We start from the raw sequence: 16,340 nt of genomic DNA, 5'->3' as shown, positions 1-16,340 counted from the left end.
CTGCATGGACAGAAACAAAAGTGATTTAATTAAAGGAACACTATAGTCACCTAAATTACTTTAGCTAAATACAGCAGTTTTAGTGTATAGATCATTCCCCTGCAATTTCACTGCTCAATTCACTGTCATTTAGGAGTTAAATCACTTTGTTTCTGTTTATGCAGCCCTAGCCACACCTCCCCTGGCTATGATTGACAGAGCCTGCATGAAAAAAAACTGGTTTCACTTTCAAACAGATGTAATTTACCTTAAATAATTGTATCTCAATCTCTAAATTGAACTTTAATCACATACATGAGGCTCTTGCAGGGTCTAGCAAGCTATTAACATAGCAGGGGATAAGAAAATCTTAATTAAACACAACTTGCAATAAAGAAAGCCTAAATAGGGCTCTCTTTACAGGAAGTGTTTATGGAAGGCTGTGCAAGTTATATGCAGGGAGGTGTGACTAGGGTTCATAAACAAAGGGATTTAACTCCTAAATGGCAGAGGATTGAGCAGTGAGGCTGCAGGGGCATGTTCTATACACCAAAACTGTGATGTAATTCCAGTAAAATACAAGTTTAGCAGGCTAAGATTGCCACAAGGCATATGTATGTATATGTGTTTGTAGTATCAGTTAGTTAATTACACGTAGCTAAGATACTGTTATCACTGTACTGACCAGGTGCAGGAATGTAAGAACTGGAATTACGCGTCCCTCTCCTTTGTATCAGATGAGCCACGTGGTTAGACCGGATGGATGAGTTTAGACTCTATTTATTAAATAGGTTAAGGGTATGTGTGGGTGTAGTTAATTGTGGGAGGAGCTACAGTGCTATATAAGGAATGTACTCTATGTATTCAGTACTCAGACTTTGCTGTATTTTGGTGACGCTAGTCCCTCTGAGTCCCGATCGGTGATCCAATAAAGAATCTCTTCCTTCCTGAAGAAACCTGTGTCCATCTCTCTGTGCTTGGCTTCCGGCAGTTTCTCCGGTATCATTTGGTGCATTGGCCGGGAAGCTCATCGTTCAACGGTAGCTGAGAGGCAGAGGCGTGAGACGGTCTATCTTTGCCCACGTTCTCTACGGCTGCACCCCTGAACTTCTGCGTGGACCTCCCTTCGTCTCGGCGCCACTGGTCTGTTGTCCAGGAGATCATCGGCCTCTACGTGAGAAGTGCTGGGGTGTCCCCGTCGATGAGTGTGAACTCAGGTTCAGGAACGAGGAGGTAAGACAACTGCTGTTTTAGACGGCAGGACCCACTAGGGGTATACCGATTGTGCGGTAGGCCCAAAGGGGTTTTGAATCTGTGTATCTGCCCCCTCTGTCGGAGGGAAGGAGCGAAGGCGCACCGCTCGATCGAACGCTCTTTAGTCAGACCGTTTGATTTGGTTAGTCAGGCGGGGTCCTGGTGTAAATAGCCCTAGCCGGACACCGGTGTCTTGTCTAGACTAGCGTTCTAGGGTGTATATTACGTTCGCTAGGTCGGAGGGACCGGGAGACTAAGCGGCGCCTGTGTAAATTCGGTTCGCTAGTTCTCATCCTATCTGGGCTAAGTGGGAAGGCGTGTAAATTTGGAACCCACTAGACTTTTGATAGTGCGACTAAGAGGCGCCTGTGTAAATTCGGTTCTCTAGCTCGCTATATATGTGGTGATTGGGCAGTGTGGCTAACCAAAACGGGTGTATATAGTTTTAGGTAGTCCATTCAAGGTACTGGCCAATAGTTTAGTTGGGAATTGTAAATGTGTTAACGATTGTTTTAGTAAAGTGTATATCTTGTTAGATAGCGCGAGCTCAGCCGTCTAGCGAGAGTGTTAATAGTGTGTTGCTGTATTATAGTGCACGGTACCATAACCCTGTATATTTACTGACATTATATAATAAGTACTAATCATTGTCGTCCATTGCATGTTTAACACCATAACCACTAATAATTGTATTGTGACCTTAACTTGTGCTTTGACCTATGCTAACCGTACTGTAACCGCTATTTGTAAAAGACGATGTTACTGGGGTGTGTTATAGACGGGTAATTCGTATATAGAGAATTATAGCGTGGGTGACTGTATAGTTACGCCAAAGGGCATAATATTGATTATATAGTGACTGGTGTAACAGCTGTGTGTGTACGGGAATTCCCTGAGTGTTTATTGTTATTGTGTACGTTTCACTTGGTAACCGTACCACGTGGTGCTGTTGCCAGAGGAAACGGGTGTGACTGTTGAATAGTACGCGTGTATAGTATTCGTTGTCGACGACGTTCCATTGTTAAGTATGGGTGCGTCGCAGTCAACGATTCCGGATCCCTTAGGATGTATGGTTAAGAATTTTAAAAAGGGATTCAAAGTTTGTGATTTTGGGGTAAAGATGTCTCCTGTACGTTTGGTCACTTTGTGTACTAGGGAGTGGCCTACTTTGGTTGCGGCATGGCCGCCACGTGGCAGTTTGGATCCAACTCTGGTACAGCGCTTACACGTGGCTGTATCGGGTAGGCCTGAACTTTACGGCCAGTTTCCTTATATTGACTGTTGGAGACAGGCCGTAAATGACTCGCCAAAATGGCTCCAGACATGCCACGAGGAGCAGTGTCGCCTCATGGTAGCTAGGACTTGCTCGTCCACTAGGACTGGTGTTAGGCCCATTTTGGACACGCCCCCTGAGTCCGAGATCCCTTTGCCGCCCCCTTACTTTCCGTTAAGAAGAAGTGACGCAAACGCAGGAAGTCCTGCACCCCTCCCCTCATTACCCTCATCCACTTCCGCTTCCTCCTCCAGTACAGGATCCACCCCCCCTCGTACTAAATCTCCCCTTCCGGAACCAGAATCCACCCCCATTAGAAACGAATATCCTGATTTGGCGCCACTTCAGACTTCCGGTCAAGCTTCATCTAGCTCGGCTCGAAGTGTTTTATTTACGACCTTTTCCCAAAACCGACCTCCCACATCCCCATACCCTATCTCTCCCCGACCGGAACCCATGACTGACGCCTCTCTACGTAGCCCCATCCAAACCCGACAGTTGACTGGTGCCCAACAATTAAAGCACTATCAGATGCCTCTTCGTCTGAATCCCGGGTCAGCTTATATCGATGCCGCAGGTCAAATGGCACACGCTGACCCAGTCTTCGTATATGTCCCATTTACCACAACCGATCTTTTAAACTGGAAGACCCATAATTCCTCGTATACTGAGAAACCACAAGCTATGACTGATCTGTTCACCTCAATAGTACAGACGCATAATCCGACATGGGCTGATTGCCAGCAGTTACTAATGACTTTATTTAACAATGAGGAAAGGACAAGAATAAATCAAGCAGCCATTAAAGCATTAGAGGATAGAGCCCGTGCTTTGAACCAAGCCAATCCAGCAGCATGGGCCGCGACACACTATCCCAACACCGATCCCGATTGGAACGTAAATGGTGCTGATATGGTTCAACTCAGAGCCTATAGAGACGCTATAATTGCTGGCATGAAAGCCGGAGGAAAGAAAGCCATTAACATGTCGAAGACAGTTGAGGTGATCCAGAAAAGCGATGAAGCGCCCAGTGTCTTTTATGACCGATTATTGGAGGCATACCGCTTGTATACCCCCTTTAATCCGGAAGACGCAGACAATTCCCGAATGGTTAACTCCGCCTTTGTCAGCCAAGCATACGGAGATATTAAGCGCAAGCTACAAAAGTTAGAAGGGTTTGCAGGTATGTCCATCACCCAACTAATGGAGGTAGCAAATAAGGTCTATATGAACAGGGATACAGAAAGTAAGAAAGAGGAAGAGCGCAAGATGCGTAAAAAGGCTGATATGCTAGCGGTAGCGATCGCAGGCGTAGATAAACGGGGCCCAGATAGAGGCAATAATAGATGGAGTAGGGAGCCTTTGAGTAGAGATCAATGCGCGTATTGCAAGGAAGAAGGGCATTGGAGGAACGAATGTCCGCAAAGAGAGCAGTACGAGAGAGACCAGCCCAGGGCAGGCTACGGAAACTTTAGAGGTAGAGCGAGAGGTAGAGGAGGCCCCGGAGGGAGTAATGGTTATAGAGGGAGTAATGGGAACAGAGGAAGTGTTAGGGAAGACAGGTATATTCCAGCAGCGCAAAGGTCCCGCGATAGAGAAGGTAGGGACTTTGTAGGATTGGCTGACACGGTCATGGAGGACTATTGATACCGACCGGGCTCCATCCCCCTTGGTCGAGCGGAGCCTATGGTCGATGTATCAATAGGGGGGAAAAGGAGTGCGTTCATGATCGACACTGGTGCTGAACATTCAGTGGTGACTAATCTAGTTGCTCCTCCATCTGGAAGGACTATTACTGTGATAGGAGCAACTGGAAGAAGTGCTGAAAAACCGGTTCTTAAAAGTCGACTCTGTACATTGGGAGGCCACGTAGTAAAACACCAATTCCTTTATATGCCTGAATGTCCAGTCCAATTGCTGGGACGTGATATGCTATCAAAATTACAAGCGCAGATTACGTTCCTACCAAATGGAACAACATCCTTAAAGTTTAATGGACCTTCAGGTATTATGACTTTATCCGTACCAAAGGAAGAAGAGTGGCGACTTTATACAGTGTTGACTAGCCAAAACCCTAGGAGTGATGAGACATTGTTTAATATACCAGGAGTTTGGGCAGAGAACAACCCACCAGGACTGGCCCGCAATATTCCACCAATAAAAATTGAACTGAAACATGGGGTTTATCCAGTGAGCCTAAGACAATATCACATTCCGCAGAAGGCTAAGAAGAACATCCAATCCTATCTGGATAAGTTCATACGGTATGGTATCCTAAAATGCTGTACTTCCCCCTGGAACACCCCATTGCTGCCTGTTCAAAAGCCCGGTACAGATGAGTATCGACCTGTACAGGACTTAAGAGCAGTCAATGATGCGGTTGTTAGCATACATCCAGTTGTACCCAATCCATATAACCTGCTTGCTTTAATTCCGGGCGGGGCTACTTACTTCACAGTCTTAGATCTCAAAGATGCCTTCTTTTGCCTCCGAATTGCCGCAGAAAGCCAATGTATTTTCGCTTTCCAATGGGAGAACGCTGTAACGGGCTCAAAACGCCAAATGACTTGGACAAGACTGCCCCAAGGGTTTAAAAATTCACCTACCCTATTTGGTTCAGCTCTAAGTCAAGATCTACTGGATTTCGAGTCTATCCCAGGAGAATGTGTATTGTTACAATATGTAGATGACTTGTTGATAGCAGCAGTTACAAAAGAAAAATGTCAGCAAGCAACGCACGATCTACTACATATTCTCTGGAAGGCAGGATACAAGGTGTCCAGGAAGAAGGCTCAGTTGTGTTTGCCAACTGTCAAGTATCTGGGATTCCATATCTCTGAAGGTCAAAGGATTATGGGGCCAGAGAGAAAAGAAGCTGTCTGCCAAATACCAATACCCAAGAATAGAAGACAAGTGCGAGAATTCTTGGGGGCAGCAGGCTTCTGTAGGATATGGATTCCCAGCTATGCGATACTGGCAAAACCTCTGTACGCAGCCATCAAAGGTACAGAGCACGACCCCTTCTTATGGACCCAAGAACAGCAAACGGCATTTGAAGATGTGAAGAAGGCTTTGATGAGTGCCCCAGCATTAGGTCTACCTGATCACACACGACCATTCTACTTATATGTACACGAGCAAAGAAGAATGGCTGTGGGAGTATTGACACAGTACTTGGGATCATGGCAAAGACCTGTTGCCTACATGTCTAAGCAACTGGATGCAGTGGCCAGCGGACTTCCACCTTGTCTAAGAGCCGTAGCTGCAGCCGCCCTGCTAGTAGCTGAAGCCGATAAACTCACTCTGGGTCAAGAACTTTATGTACGAGTCCCACATGCAGTACAGACGTTGTTGGATTACAAAGGAAATCATTGGTTTAGTAACAGCCGTATGACCAAGTATCAAGCAATGTTGTGTGAAAACCCAAGAGTGCATTTAGAGACTGTAAACACCTTAAATCCAGCTACCCTTTTGCCGCAACCTACTGAAAGTCAACATGATTGTTTGGAAGTAATGGATGAAGTATTTTCAAGTAGACCAGATCTTCGTGATTTTCCCATCCAGAACCCCGATGTTCAATATTACACCGACGGCAGTAGTTATGTGAAAGAAGGGATCCGCTATGCAGGATATGCAGTGACAACAATAGACAAGGTGATAGAAGCTCGGCCACTGGCGAAAGGAACATCAGCACAAAAGGCAGAATTAATAGCACTAACACGAGCGTTACAATTGGCTGAAGGTTTAAGAGTAAATATCTATACGGACTCTAAGTATGCGTTTTTAACCACTCATGCCCACGGAGCTTTGTATAAAGAAAGAGGACTACTGAATTCAGAAGGCAAAGAAATCAAGTACGCAGCTGAAATCCTACAACTATTGGAAGCAGTGTGGGAGCCGAAAGAAGTCGGTATCATACATTGTCGAGCGCATCTGAGAGGAGATGGTGATGTAACCAAGGGAAATCGGATGGCAGATAGTGCAGCTAAGCGTGCTGCTGAATCAGGAAGACAGGAGTATGTGGGGCATATAGCTGCTCTTATACCAACTCCACTGTCCCAATGGACTCCAGTTTATACAGCTCAAGAAGAGGAGTGGTTAAAGACTGAACCGGGAAAGTATTTGGAGAACAAGTGGTATCAGCTAGAAGATGGAAGAATAGTCATACCAGCATCACTAGCGGTAGAAATTGTCCAAAATTATCACAACGGGACACATTCTGGGAGAGACAGTACTGAAGAATCTCTCAGGAAATATTTCTACATACCAAGATTGTCCAACTTGACTCAGGCCATTGTACGCAGATGTGTAACGTGTGCTAAGAATAATGCAAGACAAGGACCAGTAAAGCCACCAGGAGTCCAGTTTATGGGGGGACTCCCCATGTCCGATCTACAAATAGACTTTACAGTAATGCCTAAATCGGGTGGACATCGTTACCTGTTGGTAATTGTGTGCACCTATTCAGGCTGGGTAGAAGCATGTCCTACTCGTACAGAGAAAGCAGGAGAAGTTGTAAGATTCCTGCTACGAGAAATAATACCCCGATATGGACTACCCTGTTCTATAGGATCGGACAATGGTCCAGCTTTTGTTCATCAGTGCCTACAACAACTGACTCATATGCTTGGTATAAAGTGGAGGCTTCATACTGCATATAGACCCCAGAGTTCTGGTTAGGTAGAGAGAATGAATAGAACTATAAAGAACCAGTTGGCTAAAATGTGTCAGGAAACCCAACTTAAGTGGAACGTTCTCTTACCCATAGCTTTATTGCGAATCCGCAGTACCCCTACCAGAAGGATGGGCCTCTCTCCTTTTGAAATCATGTATGGGCGACCACCTCCCGTACTTGGTAACTTAAGGGGGGACTTGAGTCAGTTGGGAGAAGGAATTACCCGGCAGCAGGTTGTAGAGTTGGGTAAGACTATGGAGGAGGTACAGAAATGGGTACAAGATAGATTACCTGTGAATATTTATCCCCCTGTTCATAGTTATCATCCAGGAGACCAAGTGTGGATTAAAGAGTGGAATAATGTACCGTTAGGGCCCAAGTGGAGAGGTCCTTATGTTGTTCTTTTGTCTACCCCTACAGCGATAAAAGTAGCCGAAGTAACTCCGTGGATACATCACTCCAGGGTTAAACCAGCAGCAGTCGATTCTTGGCAAATTACAGCAGATCCAGAGAATCCCTGCAAGATCCGGTTGAAACGCACTACTCAGTCGGAGTAATGAGGAATTATTGTGGATTACAAATTTTATTGTTACAGGTGTGAGTGAGAAGGCCATAATAAAGCCTGTCCGCTTACCAACACATAGTGTATAAGCCAGGAAAGTCTCGAAGGGACACCTGTGAAGACGAGCAGAACTCCATTCCCTGCAGCCCTCACATCCTGGAAGCTGAGGTTCCATCGCACGGACGAAGACTGAGGATGAAGACGTCGAAAGAAGTGCTTTTGATTGTGTTTATTTATATGTGTTTTTATATTCAGGAAGGTAGAGGTACCGACACTCCTAGCTGTGAGGTATGCATTAAGACTACGAGAACAGGTAACCATATTTCCCAAACCCTAATTTGGCATTCACAATACGAATGTAAAGGAGAGGTATCAAGATGTAGATACCTAAATATAGACTATAGTGTGTGCCATTTAGGAGTAGGAGAACCTAAGTGCTTCAGTCCAGAGTATCAACCTCGTACAATTTGGTTGACTCTCAGGAATGGAGATCCTCAGGGGACCCTAATTAATAAGACGGTGTTAGAATCCGTACATTCTTCGGGTGTTCTGCTATTTGATGCATGTAAGGCGATATCAAGTGGTAGAAAACCGTGGAATGTATGTGGGGATCTTAGATGGGAGAGGACGTATGGGTCTAATGATAAATATATTTGTCCCAGTAGTAAAAATAAATATGTGAGTCCTAGATGCCCAAATAAAGACTATAACTTTTGTCCATATTGGTCTTGTGTGGGGTGGGCGACTTGGGGACAGACAGTAGATAAAGACATGATAGTGACTAAGTTGCCGACTAGCCCTTATTGTAAGTCTATGGAATGCAACCCAGTCCATATACTTATTAATAACCCCGACAAGTTCCTAGATAAGTATGGAAATTTATTTGGGTTTCAGATATACGGGACGGGTTTAGATCCTGGGACATTATTGTTTATAGGAATAGAGACTGATACGGTATCCTCCCAGACTCATCAAGTATACCATTCCTTTTATGAAGAGATGAGTATAGATAATAAGATCCCCCATAACGCTAAAAACCTGTTCATTGACCTAGCTGAGAGTATTGCCGGTAGTCTTAATGTTACCAACTGCTATGTGTGTGGAGGTACTAACATGGGAGACCAATGGCCTTGGGAAGCAAAGGAGGTAATGTCCGGTTCTGAGGCAGTTGACCAACTAATATCTACACAAGCCGATTATCATTTGAGTGTTAGAGGTAAATCTGAGTGGAGATTAAAGACCTCCATCATAGGTTATGTTTGCATAGCAAGGAAAGGAATAATGTATAATACTTCTGTAGGAGAATTAACTTGTCTAGGGCAAAAAGCTTATGATGATGATACTAAAAATACAACTTGGTGGTCGGCTTCAAATGTCTCAGAACCATCTAACCCGTTTGCTAGATATGCCAGTTTAAAGGATGTGTGGTTTGATTTATCCATCACATCTACCTGGAGAGCCCCAGCAAATTTGTACTGGATCTGTGGTAAGAAAGCCTATTCGGAGTTGCCACAGGACTGGGAAGGGGCATGTGTGTTGGGTATGCTCAAACCATCCTTCTTCTTGTTACCGATTGAAACAGGTGAGACTTTAGGTGTTAAAGTGTATGATGTGAATCATAGGAAGAAAAGGGGACCCTTAGAGATAGGCACCTGGGAAGATAATGAATGGCCTCCCCAGCGTATCATAGATTATTATGGGCCAGCCACGTGGGCAGAAGATGGTACCTTTGGTTATAGAACCCCAATTTATATGCTCAACCGTATTATAAGATTACAGGCGGTGGTTGAGATTATTACTAATGAGACCTCACAAGCACTCAATCTTCTAGCGAAGCATAATACCAGGATGAGGACAGCAGTGTACCAAAATAGATTAGCCTTGGATTACCTTTTGGCAGTAGAGGGAGGTGTATGTGGGAAGTTTAACCTGAGCAATTGCTGTCTTCAAATAGATGACGAAGGGCAAGCAATAGCTGAGCTTACTAGCCATATGGTTAAACTAGTGCATGTGCCTACTCAGGTATGGAAAGGGTACAATCCAAGTAGTTGGTTTGGTAGCTGGTATGAGTGGTTTGGAGGGCTTAAGGCAGTGGTAGGTGGAGTCCTACTGATTTTACTGTTGTGTCTACTCCTACCGTGTCTTATACCCTTAGTAGTTAGGTCTGTGCAAAGCCTGATAGGAAGTATAGCAGAGAGGAAGGCTGCTGCACAGATAATGGCGATATATAAGTATAAGGCTCTAGATCAAGGAGAACCAATGCAGGAAGATGAGTGTTAAAAGATTCACATCATAAGATAAGTCTGGTCTGGTTCATGGTAACCTGAGGTATATGCAAACCAAGGTTAAGTGATGCCTCAAGTAATTGTGAAATATCAGAGGCATCAAAGGGGGGAATGTGATGTAATTCCAGTAAAATACAAGTTTAGCAGGCTAAGATTGCCACAAGGCATATGTATGTATATGTGTTTGTAGTATCAGTTAGTTAATTACACGTAGCTAAGATACTGTTATCACTGTACTGACCAGGTGCAGGAATGTAAGAACTGGAATTACGCGTCCCTCTCCTTTGTATCAGATGAGCCACGTGGTTAGACCGGATGGATGAGTTTAGACTCTATTTATTAAATAGGTTAAGGGTATGTGTGGGTGTAGTTAATTGTGGGAGGAGCTACAGTGCTATATAAGGAATGTACTCTATGTATTCAGTACTCAGACTTTGCTGTATTTTGGTGACGCTAGTCCCTCTGAGTCCCGATCGGTGATCCAATAAAGAATCTCTTCCTTCCTGAAGAAACCTGTGTCCATCTCTCTGTGCTTGGCTTCCGTCAGTTTCTCCGGTATCAAAACTGCTTCATTAAGCTAGAGTTGTTCAGGTGACTACAGTGTCCCTTTAACTGTAAATGGCAGACAATTGAGCAGTGAGACTGCAGGGGCATGATCTAGACAAAGCTAAAGTTGTTTTGGTGGCTTAAGTATCCCTTTAAGTACATCTATACTCATTACTGGTCTCTCTCTAGATGCCAATCAATCATTGTACACTTGCTGAGCCACTACTCTCCTGCTTTGATTGCTTCTGCATGCTCTCCTTTGTACACAGCAGTTAGTAAACCCAAAATATAGCAACATTTACATAACATGGGATTTTCATTAAAAATATAAAATAATCATTCTTGCATATAATTAGCTGATAACATATAATCTTTTTGCTGCCTAAAATGTTATATTATATACACACACACACGCACATATTGTGTGCCATTAGTTATCAGCTAAAAATACAATAATAATATAAATAAAATATTTTTATGTAATCTATTATATTAATTTGGGGTCTTGTTGTAATACTGAGTACAAAGGGGACTGCATGACCACAGATCCAGTGTAGCATTTATTTTTCTCTTACATTCTGATTCTTTTCTAGTGTTCTCTAGTTAAGATTGAAATTGCTTGTATATGACATAATCTATTTGTGCAGGCTAGTGATAGTAGTTTTGCTCTGCTCCTACCACTAGATTACCATATACTGAAATTGAAAGGTATAAATACATGTGCATATCTATATACATAGATGTCCATATATATATTTGCACCAGGGCCCTCACCATCTTGTTCTGCTACGACATTACTTTCGGTTCCCTACATTTTAAGCAAGAGATTACATTTTAATTTCTTTTTTGTTCAGAACGAGATGGACAGTGTCCCTCGGGACAACAGACAGGACCGCGTTGTGATGACAAATGTACGTTTGATTCTGATTGCGCCCCTGACATGAAATGCTGTATGTCAGGATGCGGATTGAATTGTTTGCCACCCATCGGAGGTAAGTAGGTTAAAACACTCCCACAGTCCAGGCTTTCATAGGATATTGCATTGGTTTGTCAATTTCAGCCATTTTAGAATCTTTAATAACTGTCTAGTGCTGTAGAACTTGTTTATATATATTTTTTAAATGAATTAAATTAGGAATTAACTCTAAAATTCATGAAAAATTCATGATTTTACATGGGACAATTAGTTTTGTTCAGGTTATAAAATACAAGAATTATTTTTTATTTTATTTTAAATAGATCTTTATCTAAGTTTCTATTTGCTGGTGGAAAAAAAACCTGAACTATATTTGTAACTTTTCCATTTTGGTCTATATTTGGCGAATTCATCATATTCTGCAACTGGGTGCTTCCATTTTAGCTCATTGTCAGTCAGTCACTCCCATTCACCTTTTGCAGCAGTCAGCACAGAGAACACACACATAGAAAAGGAGAAATTCAACTATGTTTCTATTTTTCCTTCCCATTTGCATTAAATGCCATGACTGAACTGAACTGGATTGTGATGCCATTTAGAGCCAGATTAAGATTGCCTGGAATCGAGGGTAAAATGCCAGATTACGGCCCTTATTAGTGCCCTGGGCTTTCATGTTTCTATTTGTCCTTTTCATTTGCATTGTATACCATGACTGTTTATGGACTGAACTGGATTCTGAAGCCATTTAGAGCAAGATTAAGATTGCATAGAACAGGGGGCAAGATACCAAATTGGGACCACGTCTTAGTGCTATGGGGTTTGTTCTATGAGTGTTGTTTGGGTCTGTTTGGTGGATAGGTGTTGTATCTATGTGTAGGAGAATGACAAGTGTTTTTACTAAAGGGAGAGTTGTCAGGAATTCAAACAGAGTAAATGTAACTTAAAATTTGAGGCCTTGTAAGCCAACCAATCAGAGCACTCTCAAGACAAGTTGCACAAAAGTTGTGTTGTGTTATTATGTATTTTATTATTTTTGGGGGGATGAAGAAAAGAAGATTATAAAGAATGAAGACATCCAATTACTTTTTCTTACATGTTTTATTGCCCATCCATCACTATTATTAGGGTGAGGAAAGATAGTTAGAGTTGCTTTATTTTAATGCAGAGTGGCTAGGGGTGGTTTAGCAATACACCTGAGTAGGAATTGTGTGGTGGCTGAATGTGATTGCAGTGGTTGGTTGAGTATGAGATCTATATGTCTAGTTGGCTGAGTACGTTTGAGTGGGGAGCTGAGTGTGATTAAATGTTGACTTGGTTGAGTGTGATTGAGTCTGAGGCTGGCCGGGTGTGAGGTTAGCAGATTGTGAGGTTGGATGAGTGTCATTCTGCGTGGAGCCAGAGCTTTGCCACAGTTACCCAGTGACTGTTCACTGATTTACTGACTGAGCACCATCAGAACTGCCCGGGAGCTCACTGACTTAATTTATGTAGTATATTGCCAAATTGGCAATGTACAAAATAATGGTTTTGCAAGGAGAGGATGGACAACCTAGCTTGGGTCTCTCCTTGACAGGACCTCTAGGGAAATGTTCCAAAAACAACCTTTGCAATGCTGGTAGTTCAGCTTATGTTATATCTATGATGGGTAGAAGTATAATTCTGTCCTGCATGACATTTGAGTTTTTGATTGCCTTTTAGGAACTCCGGGATTTTGTCCAGCGGCTCAGCCTAACCTTTCCCCCTGTTTCATTCCTTGCACGAAATGTCCGAATGGTCAGAAATGCTGTCCATGGAATTGCCGCGATGAGTGTGTAACCACCTTACCTGGTAAGTGAAAGGGGAAAATGTTAAGGCATAAAATAATGAAGGACAGCAGGTTTATACACTTAGGATTATTAATGTCCATATATGCATCCAGATGCATAATTCAGTAAGCGGACTAGGGTCTATTAAAAGCAGTAAATTAGTTTTACCACTTCAAGTGGTATTTCCACCTCAATTATACTGCGATCCTGATTTCACAAAATGCAAAGCCTGTCTCAGTTGGTGTTAACAATAATGAAAACAATAATTTCACATGGAAGATGCACATTTCGCTCCTGGGATGTCAATTTATGTATGCTAGTGAAACCAAGGACCAATCAATAAATGAATATAGCTACTAAAATCACCAAATATTACCAGAAGAACTTTGCTCTCTCATATTCCACACCTGTTATTCTGTGGATGGCCGTTTAACAAATAAACAGTCCCCATGTTGAAGATTGTCAATTACTAATAGGGATTATGACAGCAGCCTCTCTCATGAATAAGTGTCTGGGCAGCCAAATTCTCCATCCCATGAGTGGTGGAATGGGGTGCTTTATTACTAGTGCACCACTGGTTGGAGGTATTCAGTATTCTTTTATTGTTAGGCATTACCTCCTATCTTTCATTTCCCAGGGTTTTTAATATTATACATATTCCCCAATTTTAACAATTATGTAATTGTGAGATGTAGAAAATAAAAATAAATGTAGAGATTCACGCATTTATTCCCTACTCCATTTTAATTCCCTGTCAATCATTGTCAGTCACCCCATCAATATTCTGCATCAGCCCTACTCCCTGTGATAACATAATTAAAGGAACACTATAGGTTGAGGAACACAAACATATATTATTGACCCTTGCCCCCCTATATATATTAAAAACTGCTGGTGTTGGCTGTGCCCCTGATCTGCCTTCTTGGCCGAAATCCTCAGAAGTAATGATCTCAGCCAATCACAATGCTTTCCTATTGGAAAGCATTGGATTCAATGCTTTCCCATTGGAAAGCATTGAATTGACTGAGATGGTCAATTCTGATGATATCAGCCAAAGAGGTGGGTCATGGGCAGATCCAAATGCCACCGTGGCCAATCAGAATCTCCTCATAGATATGCATTGAATCAATGCATCTCTATGAGGAAAGTTCAGTGTCTCCACTGATCCGTGAAGCACGTCTGGTAGTCATCTGAGGAGTGGTCACTGGAGGTGTCCCTAGACTATAATGTAAATACTATCTATTCTCAGAACACGATATTCACCAAAACAACTACATTAAACTGTAGTTGTTCTGGTGACTATAGTGTCCCTTTAAGCAACACAAGGGGTTATAACTAAAATTAGGCATTATCCTCTTGTAGCTCATCATGCATTAGGGATCATCAACTCCCACCATCATAAGGCATTACCTCCCTCCCTCTCCCAATTACCATTAGGAGTCAACCAATCGCCATCTCTCCCGGGCAAAAGTTCCTTTTTCTAACCCGACCATTAGGATTCACTCCTTTCCTCTCCCACTTGCATTTAATATTATTCCCCTCTTTCTTCAATCACCATTAGACATTGTCCTGTCACCATTTTGCATCATCTATCTCACTCTCCCATCACATTTGGAATTACCTGTCTTCCTCTCCCATCTCCATTACACCTCTCCCATCTCCATTACACATCACCCTTCTCCCGTCAACATTTGGCAAACCCCCTATCTCTCCCACATAACTATTAGGCATCAGCTCATCACCAATATCCACCACTCTGACGCATCACCCTCTTCCTCTTACATCACCAATGATCCAACTACCTCGCATTGCACTTGCCACACTTGTTTGGCAGCCATATAAAGTAAACATTATGATACCAGTCACTGTGATCACTTGTCAAAGGCAAGGGGGTGAGTGGAAAGATAGAGCGACATATTTTATTTATATATAATTTCATGAATGTTTATCGTACGTAGGTATACAGCATGTAGTAAAATGGATGGTGTATATGCTATGTGCTATGTTAACATATCTTGTATTGTCCCTTATCAAAGCAGACTTTTAATTTTAGGGGAAGTATGTCCGTAATGGAGATGTTACGGAGTAATATAAAGTATCTCCTGATGATAGTTGTACACAGTTTAGAACTGTAGAAGTAATTTGAAAAAAATGCAAGTATCTTATTTACACAAATTAATTTGTGAACCCAATTATTGCAATTTGAACACAAAGGAAAATTATAGTAAAGTATAATAATAGCAGGGCTCCAAATTCTCACTCATTACTAGATAGTCACAATTAAAAACTAAGGCCTGATGATTTGAAATTGACCCTTGGTTTGTATACGATTGTCCTGGCTAGTAGAAAAGTTGAACCTTGATAATAGTATTTACTTATTCTTTCATCTAGAAAAACCAGGCTCCTGTCCTAAAGATGATATTGTCTGCAAACAAGCAAGTCACCAGATGTGCACGAGTGATGACAATTGTCCAAATGACAAGAAATGCTGCTCGTACAAATGTGGGAGGGCATGTGTATCACCTGTATCAGGTTTGTTAAGCAGTTTCTTTAACCCATCAATCCTTACATCAGTTCATAATTTTTTTTTCTTGTACTTTGAAACAAATATGTTGGTGTGGAGCAACACATTGCCAGATCACCTAATTTTTAAACCTGTGCATGGTGGAAAAATTTGGTTTGAATTGAACGTTCTTGATCCATGTGGCGGTATCCAAATATTACATAACCATTGAAGTAACCAAATTCTGTCCGCAATGACAGTTCTCATATTTCCAAAGTGAAATTAGGTTGGAATTTGGTTGACAGCAATCACCCAGATGCATCCGGTGTCCAGATTAAAATCAGTGATTTCGCATCTGAATCCTTTACAAATTATAGAATCAGGATTAGTCAGAAAACATAAGTTTAACTAAAATTCTGGACTAAATGAATCCAGTAGGATGCGCATTAGCAAATTAAAATTCACCTGCTTTTTTGCAAATTAATTATCATTTTAAGTACTATTTGCAATCTGCCACTGATGAGGGAGGCCAGCTACCTCCT

General features: G+C 42.3%; 1 protein-coding gene across 1 annotated transcript in view; it reads left to right on the top strand.

Annotated features, from left to right (window-relative positions):
* Window positions 1-16,340, top strand: part of LOC134566150 (balbiani ring protein 3-like) — a 438,349-nt gene that overhangs the window by 266,780 nt on the left and 155,229 nt on the right. The window contains exons 7-9 of the mRNA XM_063425856.1: window positions 11,429-11,566; window positions 13,189-13,317; window positions 15,687-15,827. Coding sequence (XP_063281926.1) covers window positions 11,429-11,566; window positions 13,189-13,317; window positions 15,687-15,827 — 408 coding nt within the window. The remainder of the gene's footprint in view (window positions 1-11,428; window positions 11,567-13,188; window positions 13,318-15,686; window positions 15,828-16,340) is intronic.

This window comes from Pelobates fuscus, chromosome 6, assembly GCF_036172605.1.
Source record: "Pelobates fuscus isolate aPelFus1 chromosome 6, aPelFus1.pri, whole genome shotgun sequence".
Taxonomy (NCBI): Eukaryota; Metazoa; Chordata; class Amphibia; order Anura; family Pelobatidae; genus Pelobates; species Pelobates fuscus.
The sequence above is the reverse complement of the archived record's forward strand: the minus strand, read 5'-3'. Positions and strand labels throughout refer to the sequence as shown.